At 39.3% G+C, this 24,240-nt stretch overlaps 1 protein-coding gene across 6 annotated transcripts in view; it reads right to left on the bottom strand.

The window, feature by feature from the left end:
- Positions 1 to 915: 915 nt before the first annotated feature.
- Positions 916 to 24,240, bottom strand: part of ldah (lipid droplet associated hydrolase) — a 326,412-nt gene continuing 303,087 nt past the window's right edge. For all 6 annotated transcript variants that reach the window (XM_072251329.1, XM_072251330.1, XM_072251331.1 and 3 more), the window contains exon 7: positions 916 to 6,378. In XM_072251329.1, the coding sequence (XP_072107430.1) occupies positions 6,187 to 6,378 (192 nt within the window). In that variant the 3' untranslated portion in view covers positions 916 to 6,186. The remainder of the gene's footprint in view (positions 6,379 to 24,240) is intronic.

Raw genomic sequence — 24,240 nt, 5'->3', positions numbered from 1 at the left:
AACTGGGCTGAGAAGTGGCAGATGGACTTCAACCCAGGTAAGTGTGAAGTGGTTCATTCTCGTAGGTCAAATATGATGACAGAATATAGTATTGATGGTAAGACTCTTGGCAATGTGGAGGAACTGAGAAATCTTGGGGTCTGTGTCCATAGGACACTCAAAGCTGCTGCGCAGGTTGACAGTATTGTTAAGAAGGCGTATGGTGTGTTGGCATTCATCATCTGTGGGATTGAGTTCAAGAGCCAAGAGGTAATGTTACAGGTATGCAAGACCTTGGTCAGACCCCACTTGGAGTACTGTATTCAGTTTTGGTCACCTCACTACAGGAAGGATGTGGATACTATAGAAAGTGTGCAGAGGAGATTTACAAGGATGTTGCCTGGATTGGAGGGCGTACCTTTTGAGAATAGGTTGAGCATACTTGGCCTTTTCTCCTTGGAGCGACAGAGAATGAGAGGTGACCTGATAGAGGTGTATAAGTTGCTGAGGGCCATTGATTATGGGGATAGCAGGAGGCTTTTTCCCAGGGCTAAAATGAGGGGGTATAGTTTTAAGGTGCTTGGAAACAGGTACCGAGGGGATGTCAAGGGTAAGTTTTTCACACAGAGAGCTGTGAGTGTGTGGAATGCACTACCGGTGGCAGTGGTAGAAACGGATAAAATAGGGTCTTTTAAGAACCTCTTAGATAGGTACATGGAGCTTAGAAAAATAGAGGGCTATGCACTAGGGAAATTCTAGGCAGCCTGTAGAGTAGGTTACATGGTCAGCTCAACATTGTGGACCAAAGGGCCTGTAATGTGTTGTAAGTTTCTACGTTCAATGTTCTTCTTTCCCCTTTGCTCTATGTTAGTAGTCGATGTAACAACAGAACTAGTACATTGTATTGATAAGTATTCCTTTAATCTGCAACTGGTAATGCAATTAAAATGTACAAATAGTTAAAAAATATGTTGGAGTTCTTCTGTGTTGTACATAGATGCAACAAACAATTGGCCTCTTAGATAAAGGCTACAACAAAACTTAAATTTCAACAACCACTATTGCTTTGCACGTAGTTCTTTATCTTACAATCCATATGATTTTAAACTTCTGGCAAGTGGAAGAAAGTGTTCAACATGACAAGTACATGGATAACAAATAATAGATCATTTCGCTGAACACACATAATAAACATATAATTAAAGGAAACAATGGAATGCATCAGCATTGATATGCCCACTTCAAGTGGGGTAGTGGTGGGATCGAGAGGTTGGTAAAGGTAATGTTTGATAAGGTGCTGAGCACAAGAGAAGCTAAAAACATGGGGATACATAAGAAAGATGAAGCCATGGTCAAGGGCTTTGTCAACACTTGTGCAAGGAATTAGAACTTCATCTGTTTAGCTTAAAATGTTCTGGTGCAGTTCCTAAACGGAACTACAAAGGACGATTTAAAACTGTGCCACACACCTTAAACACTTTTGGCTTCTTAAAGGAGGTACATAATAGTTTGCTTCTGCCAGGATTAACTGTAGGCAACTGAGGATAGTGCAACCTTTCTCCATTTATTGTGGTCTATGGTATACACCTTAGCATCTCTCACAAGGATTTTGAATTGTGCTGTGGATTCACCAGTTCAGACCTTTGGATTAACTGTGATTATTTTATTTCCTTCTAAAAGTTTTCACATGCAGATTTTTAGCAGAGGGGTGAATTAAAATGACACATTTGGGACAGTTGTTGCTGGTCAGGGAGCAGTCTAATATTTATACCTCTTCATTCCAATAACTGGAGTAGTTATTGAACACAAAACCTCCATCAGTGGATATGGTGCCACCACTTGAAGTGTTATCCTGAAACTTATTAGGAACTGATCAGTCAGTTCCATTAGAGGTAACTGGGACCCATTCACCTCACTTACATCTCCCTGGAGGAACACTTAAGAGGTGGACAGAATTGGGAAGAAAAGCATGCACTACTGATAGATTGCTGATTAGCAATGAGATTTCATCTACAGGTGGTGAAAAACAGGCTGATCCAACAGAAAAGAAGTTTTATATGGATTTTATTTTATCAGAATCAGAATTATTATAACTGGTAAATGTTACGAAATGTGTTGTTTTGCTGCAGCACTATCATGAATTATGTGAAAATACTATAAATTACAAGATATCATAAACTTTAAAAAGTAGTGCAAAAGGAGAGCAAAAATAGTGAGATAACATTCATGGGTTCATTATTCGTTTGATGGCAGAGGGGAAGAAGCTGGTCCTAAAACGTTGAGTGCATGTCGTTCAGTCTCCTGTACTGCCTCTCTGATAGTAGTAATGAGGAAAGGCCATGTCCTAGGTGGTGGGGTCTTTAATGTCGTGCCACCTTTTTGAAGATGTCTTTGATGATGGGGACAGTATGAGGTGGGAGCTCATTAGGGTTTATGGGCTGTACATTGAGGGCAGCAATGTTCTGCTTCCACAGGAAAAGGCTAATAATGAAACATATGTCTAATTATATCTTGACTGAAACTTGCACTAATTTGGAAACTCATTCAGAAAGCACAGCATTCATAATCTGCATTTTTTTTTTGCTGTCTTTCTACTCTTTGTTGCTTATTTGCAGGATAGGGTTGTGACACTCATTAATAGCAATAATAATCTGATGAACTCTGGTGACTATTCTGTAAAACCGCTACTGACGGCCCAACAGAAATGCTGTTTCAGGGTAATGAAGATTTGTTCCAAGAAAACAAATCTCCTCTCTGGAGATTTTGGTCCTCACTATATAGATAAATAGTTACTTTATTGATCCCTAAGGAAGTTACAGTATCACAGTAGCATTACAAGTGCACACATAAAAATATTAGAAGAGACATAGAAAGAATAAAAAATAAGTTACCACCATCTAACGGGAGAGGTTCATCACTTCTCTGGCTATAGGTTGACTCATTATAGAGCCTGAAGGCCGAGAGTAAGAGTGCTTTTTGGAGCAGCACAATTAGCAGCACATATAGTGCTTTTTGGAGCAGCACAATTGACTTAGTCTATTACTAAAAGTGCTCCTCTGTTCAGCCAAGGTGGCCTGCAGAGGGTGAGAAACATTGTCCAGAATTTTCTGTAGGGTCCTTTGTTCCACCACAGCCTCCAGTGTGTTCAGTTTGACTCCTATAACAGAGCCAGCCTTTCTAATCAGTTTATTGAACCTGTTGGCATCACCCGTGTTGATGCCATTGGCCCAGCAAACCACCATATAGAAGATTGTACTGGCGACAAGACTGGTATAACATGTGAAGGAGAGGCCTGCATACTCCAAAGGACCTCAGTCTCCTCAGGAAGTAGAGGCAACTCTGGCCCTTCTTGGAACATCATCGCGTAGAGAGGAGGAGCAATGGAGAAATATTCTTTGCACCAGGATGCCAGGAGGACAATCCTGGAAAAACAGGAAGTAGCAAAAAACTGACTGCGTGTAGTCATTCACCACATACTTGGAAGGTTCAGAGTTCACAGACAAACACAGAATGGTTTAAAATATTTTTTTCCAGCTAAGATTGCAAGAAGTAGAAGCCTTTCTCAAGATGAGAACAGTGTCTTTCATGTTCAGAGCATCACAAGACTGGATGGAAGAGAAGATTTTTCTCCTGATGATCATTGCCAGTATTCAGGCAACCTGGTACAGTTGAGGATGCCCACAGAATCTTCCTTGCATTCAAATATCTCAGAGCCATTCATTATCCATCCTTCTCTCATGTCTGCTTGGCTGCCAAACATTCTCATTAATAGTACGTCAGATTGGCCATTACAATGATCTACTTTGAGTATTAATCATTGGAGGCTTTCAGAAGAAACCCACTGAGCAGCACATAACTACACCCTCATAAACACATGAGATGCTGCAGATGCTGGAAGTCTTGAGCAACAGTCACAAAGTGCTGGAGGAAATCAGCAATTCAGGCAGCATCTATGGAGGGGAATAAACAGTCAGCATTTCAGGCTGTGGCCCCTCATCACTGCACCCTCATGTCTGACCCACCACCTAGCTCCAGAAGACCAGACAATTGGGGAAGAAGAGGGAGAAGTCATTCTCTCCTTGATTCTGCAAAGGTATCACCGCAGATCCTGGTAAAGAGGACAGCAGGAGCAGGTCATAAGGGTGTACTTCATATTGAAAGATCACTGTCACTGGTGGAATGCAGTCAATTTAGGTGCAAAGTGAAGCCAGGATGCGAGTTCCCAAAGGCACAAAGGGGGAGTTTAGGTATTAGTATTTCTCTGGAGGGGCCTGATGTAGTTTGCTACATTCAGTGGATATGAATGCATTGGCAAATACCCAGTGTATTGACTAGACTGTCTGATAGAATGTATGAAATGACAGAAAGCATGAAAAGGTCCATTACCAGCATTGATCAAGAAGTTGCTGTATTGTCAGGAGCCTACTCTAGTAATATACTGCATTTCTTCATGTGCTGATATCAACACTTCTGCACTGCAGCCAGCTCCAAGATGCAGACTTGTAGGCACTTTGGATGCGGTCTCATCAGGTGGACCGGAACGAATATTTGGCCTGAAGGAGGCAAAATTGAAACCATAAATAATGGCAATGCAGTAAATTTATTAATGGAGCTTGCCTTAGAAATATCAGTGAAATAAATTATCACTTAGAAAACACTGATTTGCTACTTTACTGGAACCCACTTTAGATTATTTGAGCGGCTGACTTGTTTGCTTGGAGGATTGTGCGAGATTGAGTTTTGGTTAGAAAATCATTTGAGAGTGTCTTGGGGGACTGCTTCTGTAAAGGATAGACGCTGCTTACTAACAACTTGCTGTAAAGTTTTGACTAGTGGATAAATATATGCATAGTTATGCTGTGGTTATCTTTCTAGGGCTTTCATCACTGGAACTACAGACACACATCTCAGCTACCTTAACATGGTCACTGAGGTTTCACAGGTTTTCTCAGTGTAAAACTGAAGTACAGATAGAAATACTTGAAAATATATTTTCATCTTTCTAATTTAAAGTGTACTCAATTCTGGGTGTATGCAACTTATATTCCACCAATAAAGAGAAGTATAGAGTGTGGGAAGTGACAGGAAGGCCACAAATTTGATTAAAAAAGTAAATTTATATCTGCAGTGCTCCCATGGTGAAGTGGAAAGGGAGCACAAGTTCAAATCAAGTGAGTGCTCCACTGCTCAGTACAAGAGGACATGGCTTTAAGGTAAGGGGTGGGAAGTTCAAGGGGGATATTAGAGGAAGGCTTTTTACTCAGAAGTGGTTGGCGCGTGGAATGCACTGCCTGAGTCAGATACAATAGTGAAGTTTAAGAGACTACTAGACAGGTATATGGAGGAATTTAAGGTGGGGGGTTATATGTGAGGCAGGGTTTGAGGGTCGGCACAATATTGTGGGCCGAAGGGCCTGTAGTGTGCTGTACTATTCTATGTTCTATGAGTTTCCATTCACTTTTGTGATGTCATTATGGCGGTGCTGTAATAAAGGTTCTCCAAATGAAAGAAATCAGGATTTTTTTGTAGGGGTGCGAAAGGGGCAACTTATTGAAGTTCAGACAATGGTGATGGGGTGGGGTTTGGGAAGCTGATAATGGAATCTTTACAAGGTCAATGAAGCATTGTATTTGAGACAAATGTTTGTTCCTGAAACAATTTCCAGATACAATTACACAGGGCTTGCCATTATAGAAATATCTTAATTACTAATTTGGCCTTGACAGACTTTTCGAGTTAGATAAGATTTGATAGATGATAGTTTAACAAATACAAAATAATGATCTTAAAACATATTTTAATAGTTTTCCATGCCAGAGTTTGGCAGAGCTTGGAAAAGTTGCATCAATGCTTTTCAACAAAACTAAAATAGCCCTTTGATTGAAAATTAAAATTAATCTAATGAATTACAAATTGACAGTACATGTCAACAATCATTAACTGTAAAATGACCCTGATATAAAACAGGTTTACTTATTCAGAGATTATGCATAGATACAAAAATTACACTGCAATCACAAATATTTTGAAAGCTTTAGCAACCGATTATTCATTCAAGCAAATAAGTCTGCCTGGGAGACATGTCTAAAAGTTAATATTTTTAAATAATCTAGGCATAGTTCTTTTCTAGAACATATTGGAATCCTAAGAGTATTTAATGTAAATAAAATTATTTATTTTGTACATCACACACATTCTATGTTCCTATTACAAGTTTGCAAGATCTGCTTTTAACCACTCCATAACCATCTCAGCGACTTCTACATTGGCATCTAAAACAAAGGCATGACGAATTCCTTTTTGGCAAAGAAGAATAGTTCCTTCAGGAAAGCATCTCTTCATATCTTCGTAATATGTTACAGGGCACCAGTGATCGTTGGATCCATAGTAAAAGATAAGCTAAAATGGAGACACAATTGCAGATTGTCAGTAATGATGTGGTTACCGAGTTCACAGCTATTTAATGACCTATTTAACACTAGACCCTGACATACTTAAAAACTATTATAAGACATAATTTCCAATGTTAAATTTTGATGTCTAGAAAATGTTGTGTTCAACCAAATGGGAGGTGAAGAATAATTCAGTTCTATGACTCGATTCAAATTAGGGAGGGTGTGATGGAGAGACAGGCATGTGCCTTGAATTGAGCTTGGAGAGATTCGGTAGAAGGATAAAGCTTGCATTGCAAATTGAGGTTCCTACTTAGTCATAGAGTCATGGAAAACTACAGCCCAGAAGCAGAAACCTGCATTTCAAATTGAAGCTCCTAATTTTGGAAATACCTTACAGTTTAATCTCATATTGCCAAATTTCTGGTCCAATGTGAGTTTGACAAATAGAGTGGGAAAAATCATGAAATGGAACATCAGGCTTGTGCTCGAATTGAAATGGGGGAGGGAGTGTGGAGCTGTGTCTTCAGTCAGTGTTGAAGTGGATGGGAAAGGCTCTAAACCTTGAGTCAGGGTTTTACCCAAAAGAGGTCACAATCCAGTGCAGCTCTGGGTTGATTGAGTTGCCTGACAGTTGCTCCCAGGACAACAAAGTCCAGCCTCCCTTGCTTTCTTTGAAAGAACTACTGCTTAGGGAATGATACCATCTAGTACACCCTTAACTCAGAAATCCAGCTGAGGGATGAAAGTGACCTATCAAATTTCCAGAGAGTAGCAAAATGATAGAGAAATGTTTGCTATCATATATGTAAATAGTTCTAGATTTGAAATTGCCTAAGATTGAAAAAAATCAGCTTTAAATGACTGAATTTTTATGTTAGAATCCACTAGAACAGAATATACTTCTTTTAAAAAATCTGTTCATATCATCAAGTAAGGTAGTAGCCACTTCTAAAAATATACTTTCCAAATACACTTTAAACACACATCACATCCTATTTATCAACTGTTGCTTGGCACATCATTTTCTTCAGTTTTAGACAGGTGATCTTATAAGTTATATTACTGTGTTGGCTTTCATAAAGCTTGTGAAAATATTTTTAAAATTTTCATTACTTAAGTAGACACTGGAAACTTCACAAGTATAATTGCAGTGAAGATTATGCTGCAAAGAACTACTTACAATGTATGCTATGAAGATTCCTACAAAAAAAACTGCGAAATAATTACTAGAACTTTCTTTACAGCATTCAAGGGATTTTTCAACTGAATATAGTTTGAAAACTATAATTATGAAAAGCTTAGCAACTTTTCTCATACGTGGATTGCTTATTTTATATTTTTGCTTCAGATTTCTAGTGACAGGGAAACAACAGCTGTCTTAACAAAACTGTTTCAGAGTACTTAATAAATAATCAAAGTACTTAAAGCCATTAATTATTTATTAAGCCTTCTATTTATTTTTAATTAGTTAGAATAATGCACTTAACTTCCCGCAGGAAGAATATAAATATTATTTTTTTACAATTGTTTTGGAAACAAGTGGACAAAAGTTCAGAATCCAGACTGCCCAAATGACTAGGTACTTGGCTAGAACGTTGTCAGAATACATCACTGGGCAGGGTTTGGAATGATTGCATCTCAACATTGATATTATTCTTGGCCAGATTGTGGACATTCTTGGAACCCAAAATGTGTGCCTATTTAAAATGAGCATAAGTTGATCCACCATTCACTTTTAATCCATAAAAAAGAACGTGATTTATTGGGTGCCTTGAGAAACAGAGCACAATAAAGTATAGATTTACAGCTTTTAGCAAAGCATTTGCATTTCTAGTTCAAATGAGACCAAGTATTAATGAAATGCCATTTTATATATATTAAGTATTAATTCAATATATATGGTTTGCAAAATTATATTTAGTGGATTCAAATCTTACTATGATTCAGAATTCAGTAGTTAATAGCTAGTGAAAGAAAAGGGGGTACTTACAACTCCTCCCTTGGAGGGTCAGACACCCTGAGCCGATAGGCTGGTCCTGGACTTATTTCATAATTTACTGGCATAATTTACATATTACTATTTAACTATTTATTACTATTTTCTATTACTATTCTATTACTATTTATTATTTCTATGACTATTACTATTTACTAATAGTAATATTACTATTACTATTTATTATTTATGGTGCAACTGTAACGAAAACTAATTTCCCCCGGGATCAATAAAGTATGACTATGACTATGACTATTTTTCAGGTGCAAAATCCAGTGACGCAGGGGCAGAACAGATACCAAGGGAATTGAAAAACTGGCCCAAATCCACATGACCAGATCTATCAGACTTTTGTTCCATGTGCTTCTTAGACTGGTTGGTCTTGCTGAGAAGGCAACATGACTGCATTTGAATATAATAAAATACCATAATTAAACCCATTTGCTTCAAACAATATTGGATTATGTGGTATTCATTGACAGCTTCGTGAATGATGGGACTTTAAAAGGGCCAAAAATTTTAACTGCTTTGCATTCCTAATTTCCTGTTTTGACTTTATTTCTCTGGCATGCTTGTGTATAAAATTGCTCATTAAAAAAAGATAATCTTTTGCCCATCACATACTATTGAAATCAAAAATTAGCTAAAATATTTCTGCTGAGCATCTGTAATAGAAACATCAGTGCAATTTCAGCAGGAAAAGATTGGAAACACGAGGAGTTCCCAGTTTCAGAGGAGCCCATGGAGAAATAAATGTAGAACCCCAAGATAATGATGCTCACTGATTTTGAGTCAAAATCAAAGTCCAGCTTATTATTATTTGCATAAGCACTTCATGCACAAGTGCAATGAAAAACTTCCTTGCAGCAGCATCACAGGCACGTAGGATCATATAAACAGAATTCACAAGGAAACATAAATTAAATATAAACTATACACAAGAAAACACAATTAGAGCAAAAAATGGTCGATTTTATGCAAAATGGTCATAAAGTTGCTGAACTAGTGATTAGGGTTTTGCTGGGTGGTTGAAGGAAAGTAGCTGTTTTTAAAGCTGGTGATGTGGGACTTCAGGGATAGTAACTGTGAAAAGATGGTCTGGCCCAGGTGATGGGGATCATTGATGATTGATGTTGCCTTCTTCAGGCAGCACCTCCTGTAGATGCTGCCAATGGTGGGGATGGAGGGATGTGAAGATGCTAGTGTGTCTCCAGGCACAGGACATTTCATCTGACATACAAATGCCTAGGAATTTAAAGCTGCTGACTCTCTTCACTGTTGATCACCCAATGTAGGCTGGCACATGGTCACCCTCCTTCCCCTTCCTGAAGTCAACAATCAGCTCTTTCATTTTTCTGACTGTTAGCGGCTGTATTTTGCAGCCCCTTTCAACCACGTGACCTATTTCCATAAGACCATAAGAGCAGAATTAGGCCATTTGGCCCATCGAGTCTGCTCCGCAATTTTATCATGGCTGATCCAATTTTACTCTGAGCCCCAATCTCCTGCCTTGTCCACACATCCCTTCATGACCTGACCAATCAATAATCTATCAACCTCTGCCTTAGATATACATAAAGACTTGGTCTTCATAGCCGCCTGTGGCAAAGAATTCCCCTCTATTCTGATGCTGTGTGCTCAGGCCTTAGACTATTCCACCATAGGAAACATCCTCTCCACATCCACTCTTTCAAAGCCTTTCAACATTTGATAGGTTTCAGTGAGGTCACCCCTTATTCTTCTGAATTCAAGTGAATACAGGTACCGAGCCATCAAACACCCTTCATATGACAAGCCATTCAATCCTGGAATTATTTTCATGAACCTCCTTTGAACCTTCTCCAGTTTTAACACATCTTTTCTAAGATAAAGGGCCCAAAACTACTCACAATACTCCAAGTGAGGCCTCACCAGTGCTTAATAAAGTCTCAACATTACATCTTTGCTTTTATATTCCTGTCCTCTTGAAATGAATGCTAACATCACATTTGTTTTCCTCACCACAGACTCAACCTGCAAATTAACCTTTAGGAAATCCTGCACAAGGACTCCCAAGTTCCTTTGCACCTCATTTTTTTGTATTTTCTCTGTAGATATAAAGCCGTAGATAACTGTATATGGATTTCAGCAAGGCATTTGATAAGGTATCCCATGCTAGGCTTATTGAGAAAGTAAGGAGGCATGGGATCCAAGGGGACCTTGCTTTCTGGATCCAGAATTGGCTTGCTCACAGAAGGCAAAGAGTGGTTGTAGATGGGTCATATTCTGCATGGAGGTTGGTGACCAGTGGTGTGCCTCAAGGATCTGTTCTGAGACCCCTTCTCTTCGTGATTTTTATAAATAACCTAGATGAGGAAGTGGAGGGATGGGTTAGTAAATTTGCAGATGACACAAAGGTTGGGGATGTTGTAGATAGTGTGGAGGGCTGTCAGAGGTTAAAGCGGGACATCGATAGGATGCAAAACTGGGCTGAGAAATGGCAGATGGAGTTTAACCCAGATAAGTGTGAGGTGGTTCCTTCTGGTAGGTCAAATATGATGGCAGAATATAGTATTAATGGTAAGACTCTTGGCAGTGTGGAGGATCAGAGGGATTTTGAGGTACGTGTCCAAAGGATATTCAAAGCTGCTGTGAAGGTTGACTGTGTAGTTAAGAAGGCATACGGTGCATTGGACTTCATTAGTCGTGGGATTGAGTACTGTTACAGCTACATAGGACCCTGGTCAGACTCCACTTGGAGTACTGTGCTCAGTTTTGTTCACCTCACTACAGGTAGGATGTGGAAACTATAGAAAAGGTGTAGTGGAGATTTACAAGGATGTTGCCTGGATTGGGCAGCATGCCTTACGAGAGTAGGTTGTGAACTTGGGCTTTTCTCCTTGGAGCAACGGAGGATGACAGGTGACCTGATAGAGGTGTACAAGATAATGAGAGGCATTGATCATGTGGGTAGTCAGAGGCTTTTTCCCTAGGGCTGAAGTGGCTAACACGAAAGGGCACAGTTTTAAGATGCTTGGAAGTAGGTACAGAGGGGATGTCAGGGGTAGGTTTTTTTATGCAGAGAGTGGAGAGTGCATGGACTGGGCTGCCGGCGACTTAGGTGAAGGTGGATACAATAAGGTCTTTTAAGAGACTCCTGGAGAGGTACATGGAGCTTAGAAAAATAGAAGGCTATGGTTAACCCTAGGTAATATCTAAAGTAAGTACATGTTCGGCACAGATTGTGGGCTGAAGGGCCGTAGGTTTTTTCTATATATCTTGAAGAGTGGAGTGGCGTTTGCAATTTTCCAGTCTTCCGGAATCATTCCAGAATCTTGTAATTCTTGAATGATCATTACTAATGCCTTCATAATCTCTTCAGCCACCTATTTCGGAATCCTGGGGTGTACACCAACTGGCCCAGGTGACTTATCTACCTTCAGGCCTTTCAGTTTGCCAAGAACCTTCTCTCTAGTTATGGTAGCTTCACACCCTTCATGACCCGTGACACCTGGAACTTCCACCATACTAGTAGTGTCTTTCACAAAATACTTTTGCTGATGCAAAATACTTATTCAGTTCATAGAACCACAGAACATTACAGCACAGAAACAGGCCTTTTGGCCCTTCTTGGCTGTGCTGAACCATTTTTCTGCCTAGTCCCACTGACCTGCACACGGACCATATCCTTCCATACACCTCTCATCCATGTACCTGTCCAAGTTTTTCTTAAAAGTTAAAAATGAGCCCACATTTACCACTTCATCTGGCAGCTCATTCCACACTCCCACCACTCTCTGTGTGAAGAAGTCCCCCCCCACCCCCATTGTTCCCTTTAAACTTTTCCCACTTCAACCTTAACCCATATCCTCTGGTTTTTTTCTCCCCTAGCCTCAGTGGAAAAAGCCTGCTTGCGTTCACTCTATCTATACCCATCATAATTTTATATACCTCTATCAAATCTCCCCTCATTCTTCTACGCTCCAGGGAATAAAGTCCTAACCTATTCAACCTTTCTCTGTAACTCAGTTTCTCAAGTCACGGCAACATCCTTGTAAATCTTCTCTGCACTCTTTCAACCTTATTAATATCCTTCCTGTAATTTGGTGACCAAAACTGTACACAATACTCCAAATTTGGCCTCACCAATGCCTTATACAACCTCATCATAACATTCCAGCTCTTATACTCAATACTCAATAAAGGCCAACGTACCAAAAGCTCTCTTTACGACCCTATCTACCTGTGATGCCACTTTTAGGGAATTTTGTAGCTACTTTTAGGGAATTTTGTAGCTATATTCCCAGGACCCTCTGTTCTACTGCACTCCTCCGTGCCCTACCATTTACCTTGTATGTTCTACCTTGGTTTGTCCTTCCAAAGTGCAATACCTCACACTTGTCAGTATTAAACTCCATCTGCCATTTTTCAGCCCATTTTTCCAGCTGGTCCAAATCCCTCTGCAGGCTTCCTCACTGTCCACTACACCTCCAATCTTTGATTCATCAGCAAATTTGCTGATCCAATTTACCACATTATCATCCAGATCATTGATATAGATGACAAATAACAATGGACCCAGCACTGATCCCTGTGGCACACCACTAGTCACAGGGGTGATCTTCATCTTCCATTTCCTTGTCCCCCATTACTACCTCTCCAGCATCGTTTTCCAGCAATCCAATATCCACTCTTGAGTATCTTTTACACTTTATGTATCCGAAGCAACTTTTTGTATTTCAGTCTGATAAGTTAATTCATCACCATCTTTGAATCATCCAACAACAATTGTGTTGTTGGCAGATCTGAACATGGCATGGAGCTGTGTTTAGCCACACGATCATGTGTGTTTGGAAAGTAGAGGAGGGACTCAGTACGCAGCTTTGAGGTGCACCTGTGCTGAAGTTCAGTAATGATGTGATGTTATCAATCCACAATGACTAAGTTTTGCCAATGAGGAAGTTGAGGATTCAGTTGTAGAGAAGGTACAGGTAACTAAGTCTTAAAACTTCATGATGAGTTTGGATTTAAATTGTTCCAAATTAAAAGAAGAGATTGGGATTTGAGGTTGGAGAGGATGGAAGGGATGGACTACATGTTATATTTACAGTAATGATGTGTACTTCATTTTCAGTAGCTTGAACAATAAGCTCTGTCCAGTTGGAAGATACAGGACAGGGTTATGACAGGCATCTAGATTGGCATGTTTCAGGGAAAGGAAAGCTATTCAGACATTTAAATTATTGTTCACACCTGTTTTTGGTTATGAGTGAAGCTTTCGAGCTTGATGGGCATATTTGCTGGGGTGATGTGACCTCAGGTTCCTCCTCGCGTGGACTAAAGTAATGCAGAAAAAAGCACAGCAGGTTTAGGGCCAGAGAGGTCCCATGGGTGCAAAGTAGAAGTTCTTGGCTTAAATATAGAACTACAACAAGGCAGACTGGTTTCCCTCAATTAGCTGACAAAAAGCTATTTGAAATACTCTAGGTATGGTCTCATTAGTCCCTGCAGTTGCAATAAGACTTGTACCAATATATTTCAGCTTCTTTGAAATACAGACCAGTATGACTGCACAGAAATATTAATGTTATTTACTGAGAACATAAAGGCTATTGTGGTAATTTTACTTTCTGATAACAATAAATTATTATTTCCAGGAGCAAAATGACTGGCTACTGCATGCTGAGAAGTAACTAGTAAAGATTAAAAATTAGGTTTATTTTACATATGCACATTGAAACATCGAAACATACAGTGAAATACATCATTTTGTGTCAACATCCAATGCAGTCAGAACAATATGCTAGGGCAGTCTGCAAGTGTTACCATGTTTCTGCTCCAACATAGCATGGCCTCAACTCACTAACGGAACCCTAATGTATGTCTTTGGAAGGTAGGACCAAACTGGAGCACCTGGAGAAATCCACACAGTCACACGGAGAATATACACTCTTCTTACAGACAGCAGCGGTAATCAAACCCTGATCAGTGATCACTGGCGCTATAAAGTGATTGTCCCAACTGCTACAATTCCTTTGGGACACCATAAACAAGATCCAAGAGAAACAATATTCTTGCATCCTTAGCTATAAATTTGATGTGAACCAAGTGCTTATTGAAGATGTGTTTTATGTGGAAGTTACTTGGAAGTAATTCCATTCCTGCAACCAACAATACCTGCGTAACATTTTGTCTTAGGCTACGAACTGATAAATAATATCAACTACACACAGGTGATGATATCAGTCTCATGAGGATATCAATGCCATTGGGACTAGTCGGTTGGAGTTAGTCTGTGATAAGTCCATGGCCTTCTTTTAGAACAGATCTCTTTACTAACTTGGGAGAACTGTTCTCATGCTCTGCCAGTATTCTCTGCTGGAACAGCAGCACATTGAATTCGCTCTGAATGTTATTACAGAAATAACTTGTCTCATTGGATTCTGGATACCATGACAATATACACTTAGTGGTCACTTTATTAGGTAAACCTGTACACCTGGTCATTAATGCAAATATCTAATCAGCCAATCATGTGGCAGCAAAACAACACATAAAAGCATCACACACAAAATGCTGGAGGAACTCAGCAGGCCAGGCAGCATCTATGGGAAAGATAAAACAGTCAATGTTTCGACTGTTTACTCTTTTTCACAGATGCTACCTGGTCTGCTGAGTTCCTCCATCATTGTGTGTGTTTCTTGGATTTTCAGCATTTCCAGTTTTCTCATCTTTGTACATAAAAGCATGCAGACATGGTTAATAGGTTCACCTGTTGTTCAGACCAAACATCTGAATGGGGAAGAAATGTGATCTAAGTGGCTTTGACTGCGGAATGGCAAAGAACACAAAATGCTGGAGGTCAGGCAGCATCCATGGAAATGAAAAACGGTCAACGTTTTGGGCCGAAACCCTTCATCAGGACCAAAAAATGATGATAAGTTCTGAAGGCATATATAGCAACAAGTGGGCCCTAAATTTATTATAGTGCATTCTGCCAAACATCTTGCATAATTCTGTTTAAACCTACTTTGAAATGGCAGGGACCTTGTTGCATTGAGTCTGGACATCTGAAAGAATTTTCTTTTGGCCTTGTAAGAGGTGGAACTGCTGTCCAACCCTTACAAGAGTAGTGACACTGAACTCAATCTCCATCAAACTTAACATGTCAGCCTGCTTCAGATGGCTTAAATCATGATTATTTTATTCCCTCCCACTGCAGCAATGAAAGCTTATTTTTAAAATATTGTTAAAAAAGCTTTGTAATGAAAAATATTCAGAACAATGGTATAGGATAAAATTAAAGATGAAAATATAACATTTCCTGTCAGTATGATCTCAATCCCATTTTGTTTATGCCAAGCACCTGTCTATTCTCTATAGAATAAGCCCAAATCTATTCTGCCTCTATCCATTTTAGTATCAGCTTTGTATATCAAACACAGCCTTTTTAAGCATTGTTTTGGCTACCTAATTGGATATCCCTTGATGCAACCAAGTTAATAAGCAGATCTCAGGAGCTGGTGTCAAATATGCTGTCGAAAATAATAACTAAAAGATCAGAAAGTAAATTTGAATCATTATGGCACCCTGTAAGTTAACAGCTGGAGAGTATTCACACTTGGGAGTCAGGAGCCTGGCTACTTTTATAGGTAGAGATTAGTTTGGTCTTATAGTTCAATAAAGGCTTGAGAAACTTGGCTATATTATAGTTCAGTAGGAAATTCATTTTCTTCCAAAATTCTGCAGTTTTTGAGCCACGCAAACAGGTTGAGGGAATTCCAGGAAAACCGAAGCTAATGTAAGTCATTACAATATCTTTTAAGTCATTCATACAGAAAAAGAACTATTTTGATCCATCAATAATAAAAAAATGTTGAATATACCAAAAATTTGAGATTTATGTTTCCAGTGTGAAAAGAAAATCATTGCTTTTTTTAAAATTGGTTATTTATAAATCTTAGGTTCATGGATTCTGCACCACAACTGTTAAAAAAGAATTGCTAATCAAGGAGCTTTTAGCTAATTTTTAATGCCCAGGAAAGGACTAAAGTGACCCACGATCGTAAGATTAAACCTTAAATAACAGAAGGAAAAATAAAACTAGAACAAGAAATCGGAAGTTAATTATCAAGGCTGTGGCTGTTTATTTTGAAGAAATCAAGCAACTTAGGTGCAGAAATATTGCTAATAAACATTCCATACCCAGATGAAAGACAAGTTTGAAAATGGTCTATTACACTTAGTAATGGAAAGCACTCTTGGGGAATACAATGAGTTACATCTATCACTAGAAGTGATTAGGGTGTCTCCTGTACTACTGCATGCTTCCAGCTGTTATCCATCTGGTTTAAATCCTGCCACTATATCATAAAAAAATCTATGGAGTACACTTGAGGATCTTTTCTAAATAGTTAAATATTCCAAAATACAATTTTGAAATCTCATAATTCCAAGACAAATTTTCACAAAAGCATCACTGGAGATAAAGACTCTGCATCACTGCAACCAACTTATTTTTATGAAAGCCTTCATTGTAGCTATGTAAATAGAATTAATGACAATAGTTTGGTCTTTGATGCAGCATGTGGTTAAGAACAAAACAAAACTATGACTTCTTCTTGTTATTGTCTCCTTTTTCTTGTCTGTTATTCTGTTTCCCAAGTTTTGTTGAACATAGTTTATTCTTGTTGCTGTTCAATATGATAACTTTGTTCTTACCTACAAATCTCTGCTTTACTGATTCCCTCTCTTTCTGAAATACCTTCTTTCAAACCTTATCTTCATTAATATACTTAGGTAATATATCTTCCTGTTCAATGCCCAATTTAGCAGTTCTTCCACCCTGAATGAAGTGGCTTTTCTGGCACGGGGTTAGTGGATCAGGAGCAGTGGCTCGTTTTGGATTGCTGAATTTTGGATTTACAATAGAATAGGGATTGAGAGAAAATCCTTGTCCATGAAAGGAAGATAGTCACTTGAATCTATGTGGGAGTACAAGTAGAGGGCTGGGATCTGTGCTTTAAGTAGAATGGGTTTCAAGCAGATGCTGTGATATGGCTGCAAACCAGTAGTGACAAGAGAGAGTAAAGAAGCCAGGTTTGATGTGGGGCCCTGCAATCTATACTGGAAAATTTCTATAGTGGGATATACAGATGGTGAAGTTTGCACAAAATGAAAGAGTCTCAGGAAACTGACCGTAGTACAAAACTTTCAAAGTTGGGAAAAATAAAGATTGGCAAAGGAATATCCAGCACAAATTGAATAAGTCATAATTGGCTGCACATGTACAAAACTTTAACAGTAACATTGTTTATATGTATGCATTTTGTAATAGGTACAGTACATATCATCACTAAAAAATACTGCAATAAACAATCTGTTGGTCAATATAACAATTACATAAATAATTGCTTTCTTCACAACAAATAATACCTTTTATAAGAACATAAGAAAAGGGCCAGGAGCCGGTCACTTGCTACTTTGAAACTGCTCTGCCATTCTTTAACGTCATGAGTGATCTTCTAACTCCAGCTCATTTTCCTGGAGTTCCTGAACTTATATCTCTCGATTCTCCTGATGTCCAAAACTCCATTGGACTCTGTTTTTAATCAACTCAATGACTGAACTACAGCCTTCTGAAGTAAGGAATTCCAATTCTCATTTCAGTCTGAAAAGGCCTATCCCTTATTTTAGACTATTACTCTTGGTTCCATATCCTTAGCCAGGAGAAACAACCAGTCTGTATCCAGATGTTAAAATCCTGTGAGACTTTTGTGAGTTTCTATGAAATCTCCTGCCATTCTTCTAAACTCTGGAGAACATAAACTGAGTCTCCTTAATCTCATATAGCAAAATTGCTATCTTTGGAACCAGTCTACAGAATTTTTGCTGTAGACCCCCTTCTTGGTTCAGCAGTCTAAAACTGATTTGTGTGCACTTGGTCCTTATGAATGTCAGCATCATCCAACTTCTCACCACATATAAAATATTCTGCTGTTATGTTCTGTACCTGTGTACATGTGCTTCCATTAGACTCCTTTTCCCACAATTTGGCAACATTATTTAACATGCAGCCTACTGGTAAATCAATCTTCAAAATTCAGATCTGAATATTCTACAACTCTTGATAGAATTTCAATATATAATCAAGGCAAGCAAGTTTTCCTTGTGGTTTTCCAGCCTAAATTTTATCCTTCTTTTAGACTTACTTATGATGTATTCGGAAAAGTATGAACTTACATGGTTTCATGTTGAACAATGGGGACCAGTAGAGCAACAAAGCTATCTTTCCTGCTTTTATGCTCCTTTTAGGGTAAGGTGGGCTCAGAATTATGAAGTACAGCTGTTTATATGATCAGCTCAGATGGGTGGAAACAAGGGATTTACTGAGCCTTCAGAGTGTAGGGATGTGCAATTATGATTTTTTCAGCTGGGAACAACCTTCCACAGTTTGATTTTGGCATTCTTATACTTTTCATTTCATGACACAAAAGGAGACCAATTGGCCCATTGAGTCCATGCCAGTTCTCAAAGTAATCTCATTAATCTCACTAGGGCGCCATGGTAGCATAGTAGTTAGTGTGACACTATTACAGCTCATGGTGTCGTTCCACAGTTCAGAATTCAATTCCTTTGCCATCTAGAAGTTTGTATATTCTCCCCTCCGTGAACTGCGTAGAGATCCGCACGGTGCTCCAGTTTCCTCCCACAGTCCAAACTTGTATCTGTTAGTAGGTTATTGTTCTGTGATTAGGCTCAGGTTAAATAGGTGGGTCGCTGGTCAACATGGCTTGTTGGGGTGGAAAGGCCTATTCCACGCTGCATCTCTAAATAATAATAAATTAATCTCATTCCTGTACATTTCCCCATAACCTATTCTCTTGTTGTGTGTCCTTCAGCTCTCCCTGATTCTCCTAGGAGAATTACAACAGCTGCTTAATCAACCAACCAGTATGTCTTTTAGGGGCGGGACCAAAATGGAGTACCTGGAGGAAAGTCACTCAGAGCAGGGACAATGTACAAACTCTGCACACACAGCACTGGTGGTCAGGATTGGACCTGGGTTGCTGAAGCTGTGAAGCCGAGGCAATATCTGTGGCACCACTGTGCCACCTTGGCTTTCATACATCCACCTTCCCTTAAATGAGGTCATGAGGTCATTTGAAAAAGACCGCCAGTTGACCCTTGACAAAAAGATTCTGACAGTAGCAACCAAAATATTCATTCCTGCATGCCAGTGGAGGGGGCTAACTGAATCCACACAGGATGGATCAAAAGGAAATCAGAGAGAACTTAAGCAAAATGGATCCCACCAGAACATAGCAGCAAAACTAATTGTACAAGGTCTTTAGAGACATAGTGAGGCTCAAGACTCCCAACTGCCTCATCCAAATTACAGTGTTTTATGTGGTTCAGGATGCAGGCTTTGCCAGGTAGCTTGGCTCTCGGCCACTGGAAAAGTTTAGCACAGGGTATGCAGTGTAGGGGCTCACAAACTGCAAGTGATCAGCCACATTGACAGAATGGCTTTGACAGCCAATGTGGTCACAAGCATTCAAAAGCACCCTGGACCTTCCGAAAACGCAGATGATGTCAAGACAATTAAAATTACCTGCAAAAATTTACAAGATGAAAACTATAAAAAATGCACATGGACTTAAAAACAACTAAAATATTTAAATTACTCGAATAAGTCAAATGAAAACCTCTACTCACCTTTTCCATTCCTTTTAATAGGACTACTGGCCATTTATTTTCTAGCCTGAAAGCTGGGATATCTACAGAAGTCAATTGGCACAGTGCAAGTATCCCAGAGCTAGTGCTGACTTTTGGCTTATGCCTGGGAATTGGCTAGTTATGGGATTACTGTCGACAGTTTTCATGGGTCTCAGCAGATGTGATCTACTACACATATGCATGTGTATTTGAGGGAAACAGGAGAGGAACATCATGTACACTCATCATCCCAGTTCACTAAGCACTCACTGTCTCTCCTGTCTTCCTACTTATCATGACATTCCATCACCCTGTGGTAGTTCTGGGGGAAAGGACAGGAAAACACAAAGAACAGATGTGTATTAACTCCCCACAATTAAGAGGATGTAGTATTGAGAAACATCCCAAAACTATAAATTGACTTACGCAAAAAAAAAACAAATTCAACATTTTAAAATTCAATGCAGGCAAACCACTGAAAGGGACTTCATAGAAAGTTGTTGCCCAGAAGGTGAACTTGAGATTAATTCTACATTTATCCAGACACTTTCTTCAGGATTGTTTAATTGTTGGAGATTTAACTGAAAATTATGTTTCCCTAACTAGATCTTTTATTTTTCTGTTTTTTTAAAGATCTATATTTCCCCCCAGTCTTCGCTTTCTAATATAAATCTAGCTTGACATTTGTAGTTTTAACTTTTACGTTTATATTTTGCATGTCACATCTAGCACTGAATCAGGCCATTCAGTCCAATTCGTTCATGCCAATCAAGGACGTCAATCAATGCTAATCCCATTTTATTGCATTTGTTCCACATCCCTCTATTCCATTATCTCCAAATGTTCTTTTAAGTGTGTTTGTATTTGCCTCTTCTACATCCTCTGGCAGCTTATTCCATATTGTCACCGTTGTCTGTATGAAATACTTGCCCTGTGTATCTCTATCGACTATTTCCTCGCAACCTTAAAACTATGCCCTCTAGTTTTAGACTCCCTACCCTGCAAAAATGGTGGATAGTCTGCCTTATGTATGCCCACATATCTCCAAAAGGTCACCACTCAGCTTCCTGTACTGCAATGAAAAATTTTAGTCTATCCAATTACAATTGTTACTAAAATCCTCCATTCCAGGCAACATCCCAGTGAGCCTCTTCAGCAGTCTTTCTAGCACTACCGCATTTTTCCTATAGTGCGCTGACCAAAATTGTAAACAACATTCCAAGTATGGCCTAAAACAATGACTTATATAGCTGCAACGTCAAGCCCAACATTTATTCTCAATTTGCCTGACTATGAATGCAAACAAGCTAAATTTCTTTTTCAATAACTGCCTATGTCATCATTTTCATGGAGCTCTGAACAAGGTCCCCTTGTACATCAACAATTTTTAAGATTCCAGCCAGCATGAGACTACCCATACGTACAAGTCCTGCCAGTATCACAGGACCCAAAATACATTACCTCACACTCATCTGGATTAAATTCCATCTGCCACTGCTCTGCCCAACTTTCCAGCTGATCTACTTCCCTCTGTATGCTTAGGCAACCATGCTTGCTAATTACAACTTCACTAATCTTTGTGTCATCAGCAAACGTACTTACCAGACCTTAGGGATCTCATCCAAGTCACCTGATAACAACAAAAGGTTCAGCACTGATCCCTGAGGTTAGAGACTTCCAGACAGAAAAGCAACCTTCCACCATTACCCTCTGCCTCCTATCACTAAGTTAAATATGGATTTAGTTTTCCAAAACATCTCAGATGCGCATATTGCAACTTCCTGGACCTGTCTACCCTGTAGGTCCTTGCTAAAGTCCACGAGTACCAACTTGCCTTCATCATTTTTCATAGGAACCTCATCAAGAAACTCAGCTGGATTTGTGAGGCAAGATTTCCCATGCACAAAACCAGAATGGCTCTCCCAAATCAGTACCTACTATACCTTTCCCAATTATAAACCCAACCCCTAAAGTATTTCCCCCCCAATAGTTTACTTACTACAGACATAGGCCTACTGCCTATAGTTTCTTGACTTATCCCTACTGCCCTTCTTGAATACAGGAACAACATTTCATATTCAATGCTCCATTCTTCCGGTACCTCACACTCAGCTAAAAATGATGCAAACTTTTCCATCAGAGCTCTAGCAGTCCCCTCCCTTGCTTGCAATATCTCCTTGGGACAGATTTCATCAGGCCCTGGGGATTTGTCTATCTTATATCTCTAACCCTTACTCTTTCCCAATATACACACATTCTAGACTATTAGCATACACCTCCCTAATCTCCATCTTCCTCCTGGTGAATGCTGATGCAAAGGATTCATGCAGAATACCACACATAATCCCTGGTTCCACACAAAGACTCCCCCTTTGATATCCTCTTGCTTCAAATATACATGGAATGCTGTGAAATTCTCTTTATTTCTGATGGACAGGGCCATTTCATGCTCCCTTTCATCCTCCTGGATGCTTTCTTTAGATCTCTCTTATATCCCCTATAAACCTCAAAGGACTCACATAACAATTTCCTATATCTGACATATGCTTCTTCTTGTTTCTGATCAAATCCTTAATTTCTATTGTTAAGCAAGCTCCTTAGTCCCAAAGTTTATTTGCCTCTTGCCATATAGGAACATGGTGACTGAACTATTACTCCTCACCCATATGGGCTGTGTTGTACGACATGGGTGATCATGGCCCTATAACCATGCTAACTTTGGGCAAATTTTTCTACAGAACTGGTTTGCCATTGCCTTCCACTAGTTAGTGTCTTTACAATTCAGGTACCCCCAGCGATTATCAATATTCTTCAGAGGTTGTCTGCCTGGCATCAGTGGTTGCATATCCAGGACTTGTGATATGCACCAGCTGCTCACACGACCATCTATGTAACCCTGATCATGGTGCTACACCTTGCCCAAGGGTGATCTGTAGGCTAATGGTGGGAAAGAGCGCCTCACACCTCCTTAGGTAGACATGTATCTCCACCTTGCCACCCAAGAACTCTTAGTGTTTTGCTTTAAAAATGTGTCCCACTGCTGTTTTTCCCTCTTGCAGCAGCTCCCAATATACTTTTACCAGTCATTTCTTGTAATTGAAATCAGCACTCCTTTAGATTTAGAACTTAATTCTGTGTCCAATTTATCCCTTTCAGTGACTACAAATCTTACTGAGTTATTGTCACTGTTCACAAAGATTTTCTACAGAGACACTGTTGGATCCGACTGTTTAATTCTTAGATTAGACTGTTTAATTGTTACTTTCTTTGTAGTTTAACAATTAATTAACTGCTTGTATTTTAAGTAGTTCTTATATGCAAGTAACTGCCTAGTAAGCTTCTAAGTGGTCACAATATGTATATGCAGTTGTTTAGTGTTTTCCCCTAGTGGTTATACAAAGTATAATTCTGGAAGCATTTCTTTGTACTGCCTTATTTGTATAGAGGGTATCTCATTGGTTGACTCTCATCTACAAATTTGAATGAAATTTCCTTATAGGTACAAAATAGCTCACCTCAAAGTAGTGTTGTTTTCGCTTTATCTCTCTCTCTCTTCACTTAGTAGACCTCTATCACTGTTCATTTCAATTTATCTATGTTCTATTAATGATTAAAACAATGGTGAAGTTTGTGCCTCTTTCCTGACTTCTGTAAAAACCTTCGATTAAAACATCAGAATCCAACAAACACCACTCATTTCCCTAAGGTTGAGTACAGTTCCCTTCCTAGTAGGACTCTCTACACACTGCTATAAAAATTTTCCTGGATGCACTCAAAAATTTCATCCCATTTGGGCCCCTTTACGCTAGTCCCAGTCAATATTGGGAAAGATCACCAACTACTACAATCCTAACCCTTTTGCATGTCGACGCATTTGTTCTTCCAAATCCTCCTGACTATTTGGAGGCCTGTGATATAATCAATCAAAGTGATTGCCCCTTTCTTAAACCTTCCCTGAGTATTGCTGTAATTCTTTCCCTGATCAACATTGCAACATCTCCTCTCCTTTTGGAATTCCCCCATCACACCTGCTATACCCAGGAAAATTGAGCCGCCAATCCTGTCCTTCCCTCAGTCACATTTCTGTGATGGCCATAATATCATAATCTCATGTCAATCTATGTTCTCAGTTTATGCATTTTAGCTGAAAGTCTCCTTGTATTAAAGTAAATA

This window comes from Mobula birostris, chromosome 2, assembly GCF_030028105.1.
Source record: "Mobula birostris isolate sMobBir1 chromosome 2, sMobBir1.hap1, whole genome shotgun sequence".
In the NCBI taxonomy this organism is placed as follows: Eukaryota; Metazoa; Chordata; class Chondrichthyes; order Myliobatiformes; family Myliobatidae; genus Mobula; species Mobula birostris.
This window is presented reverse-complemented; position numbering and strand designations above follow the sequence as displayed.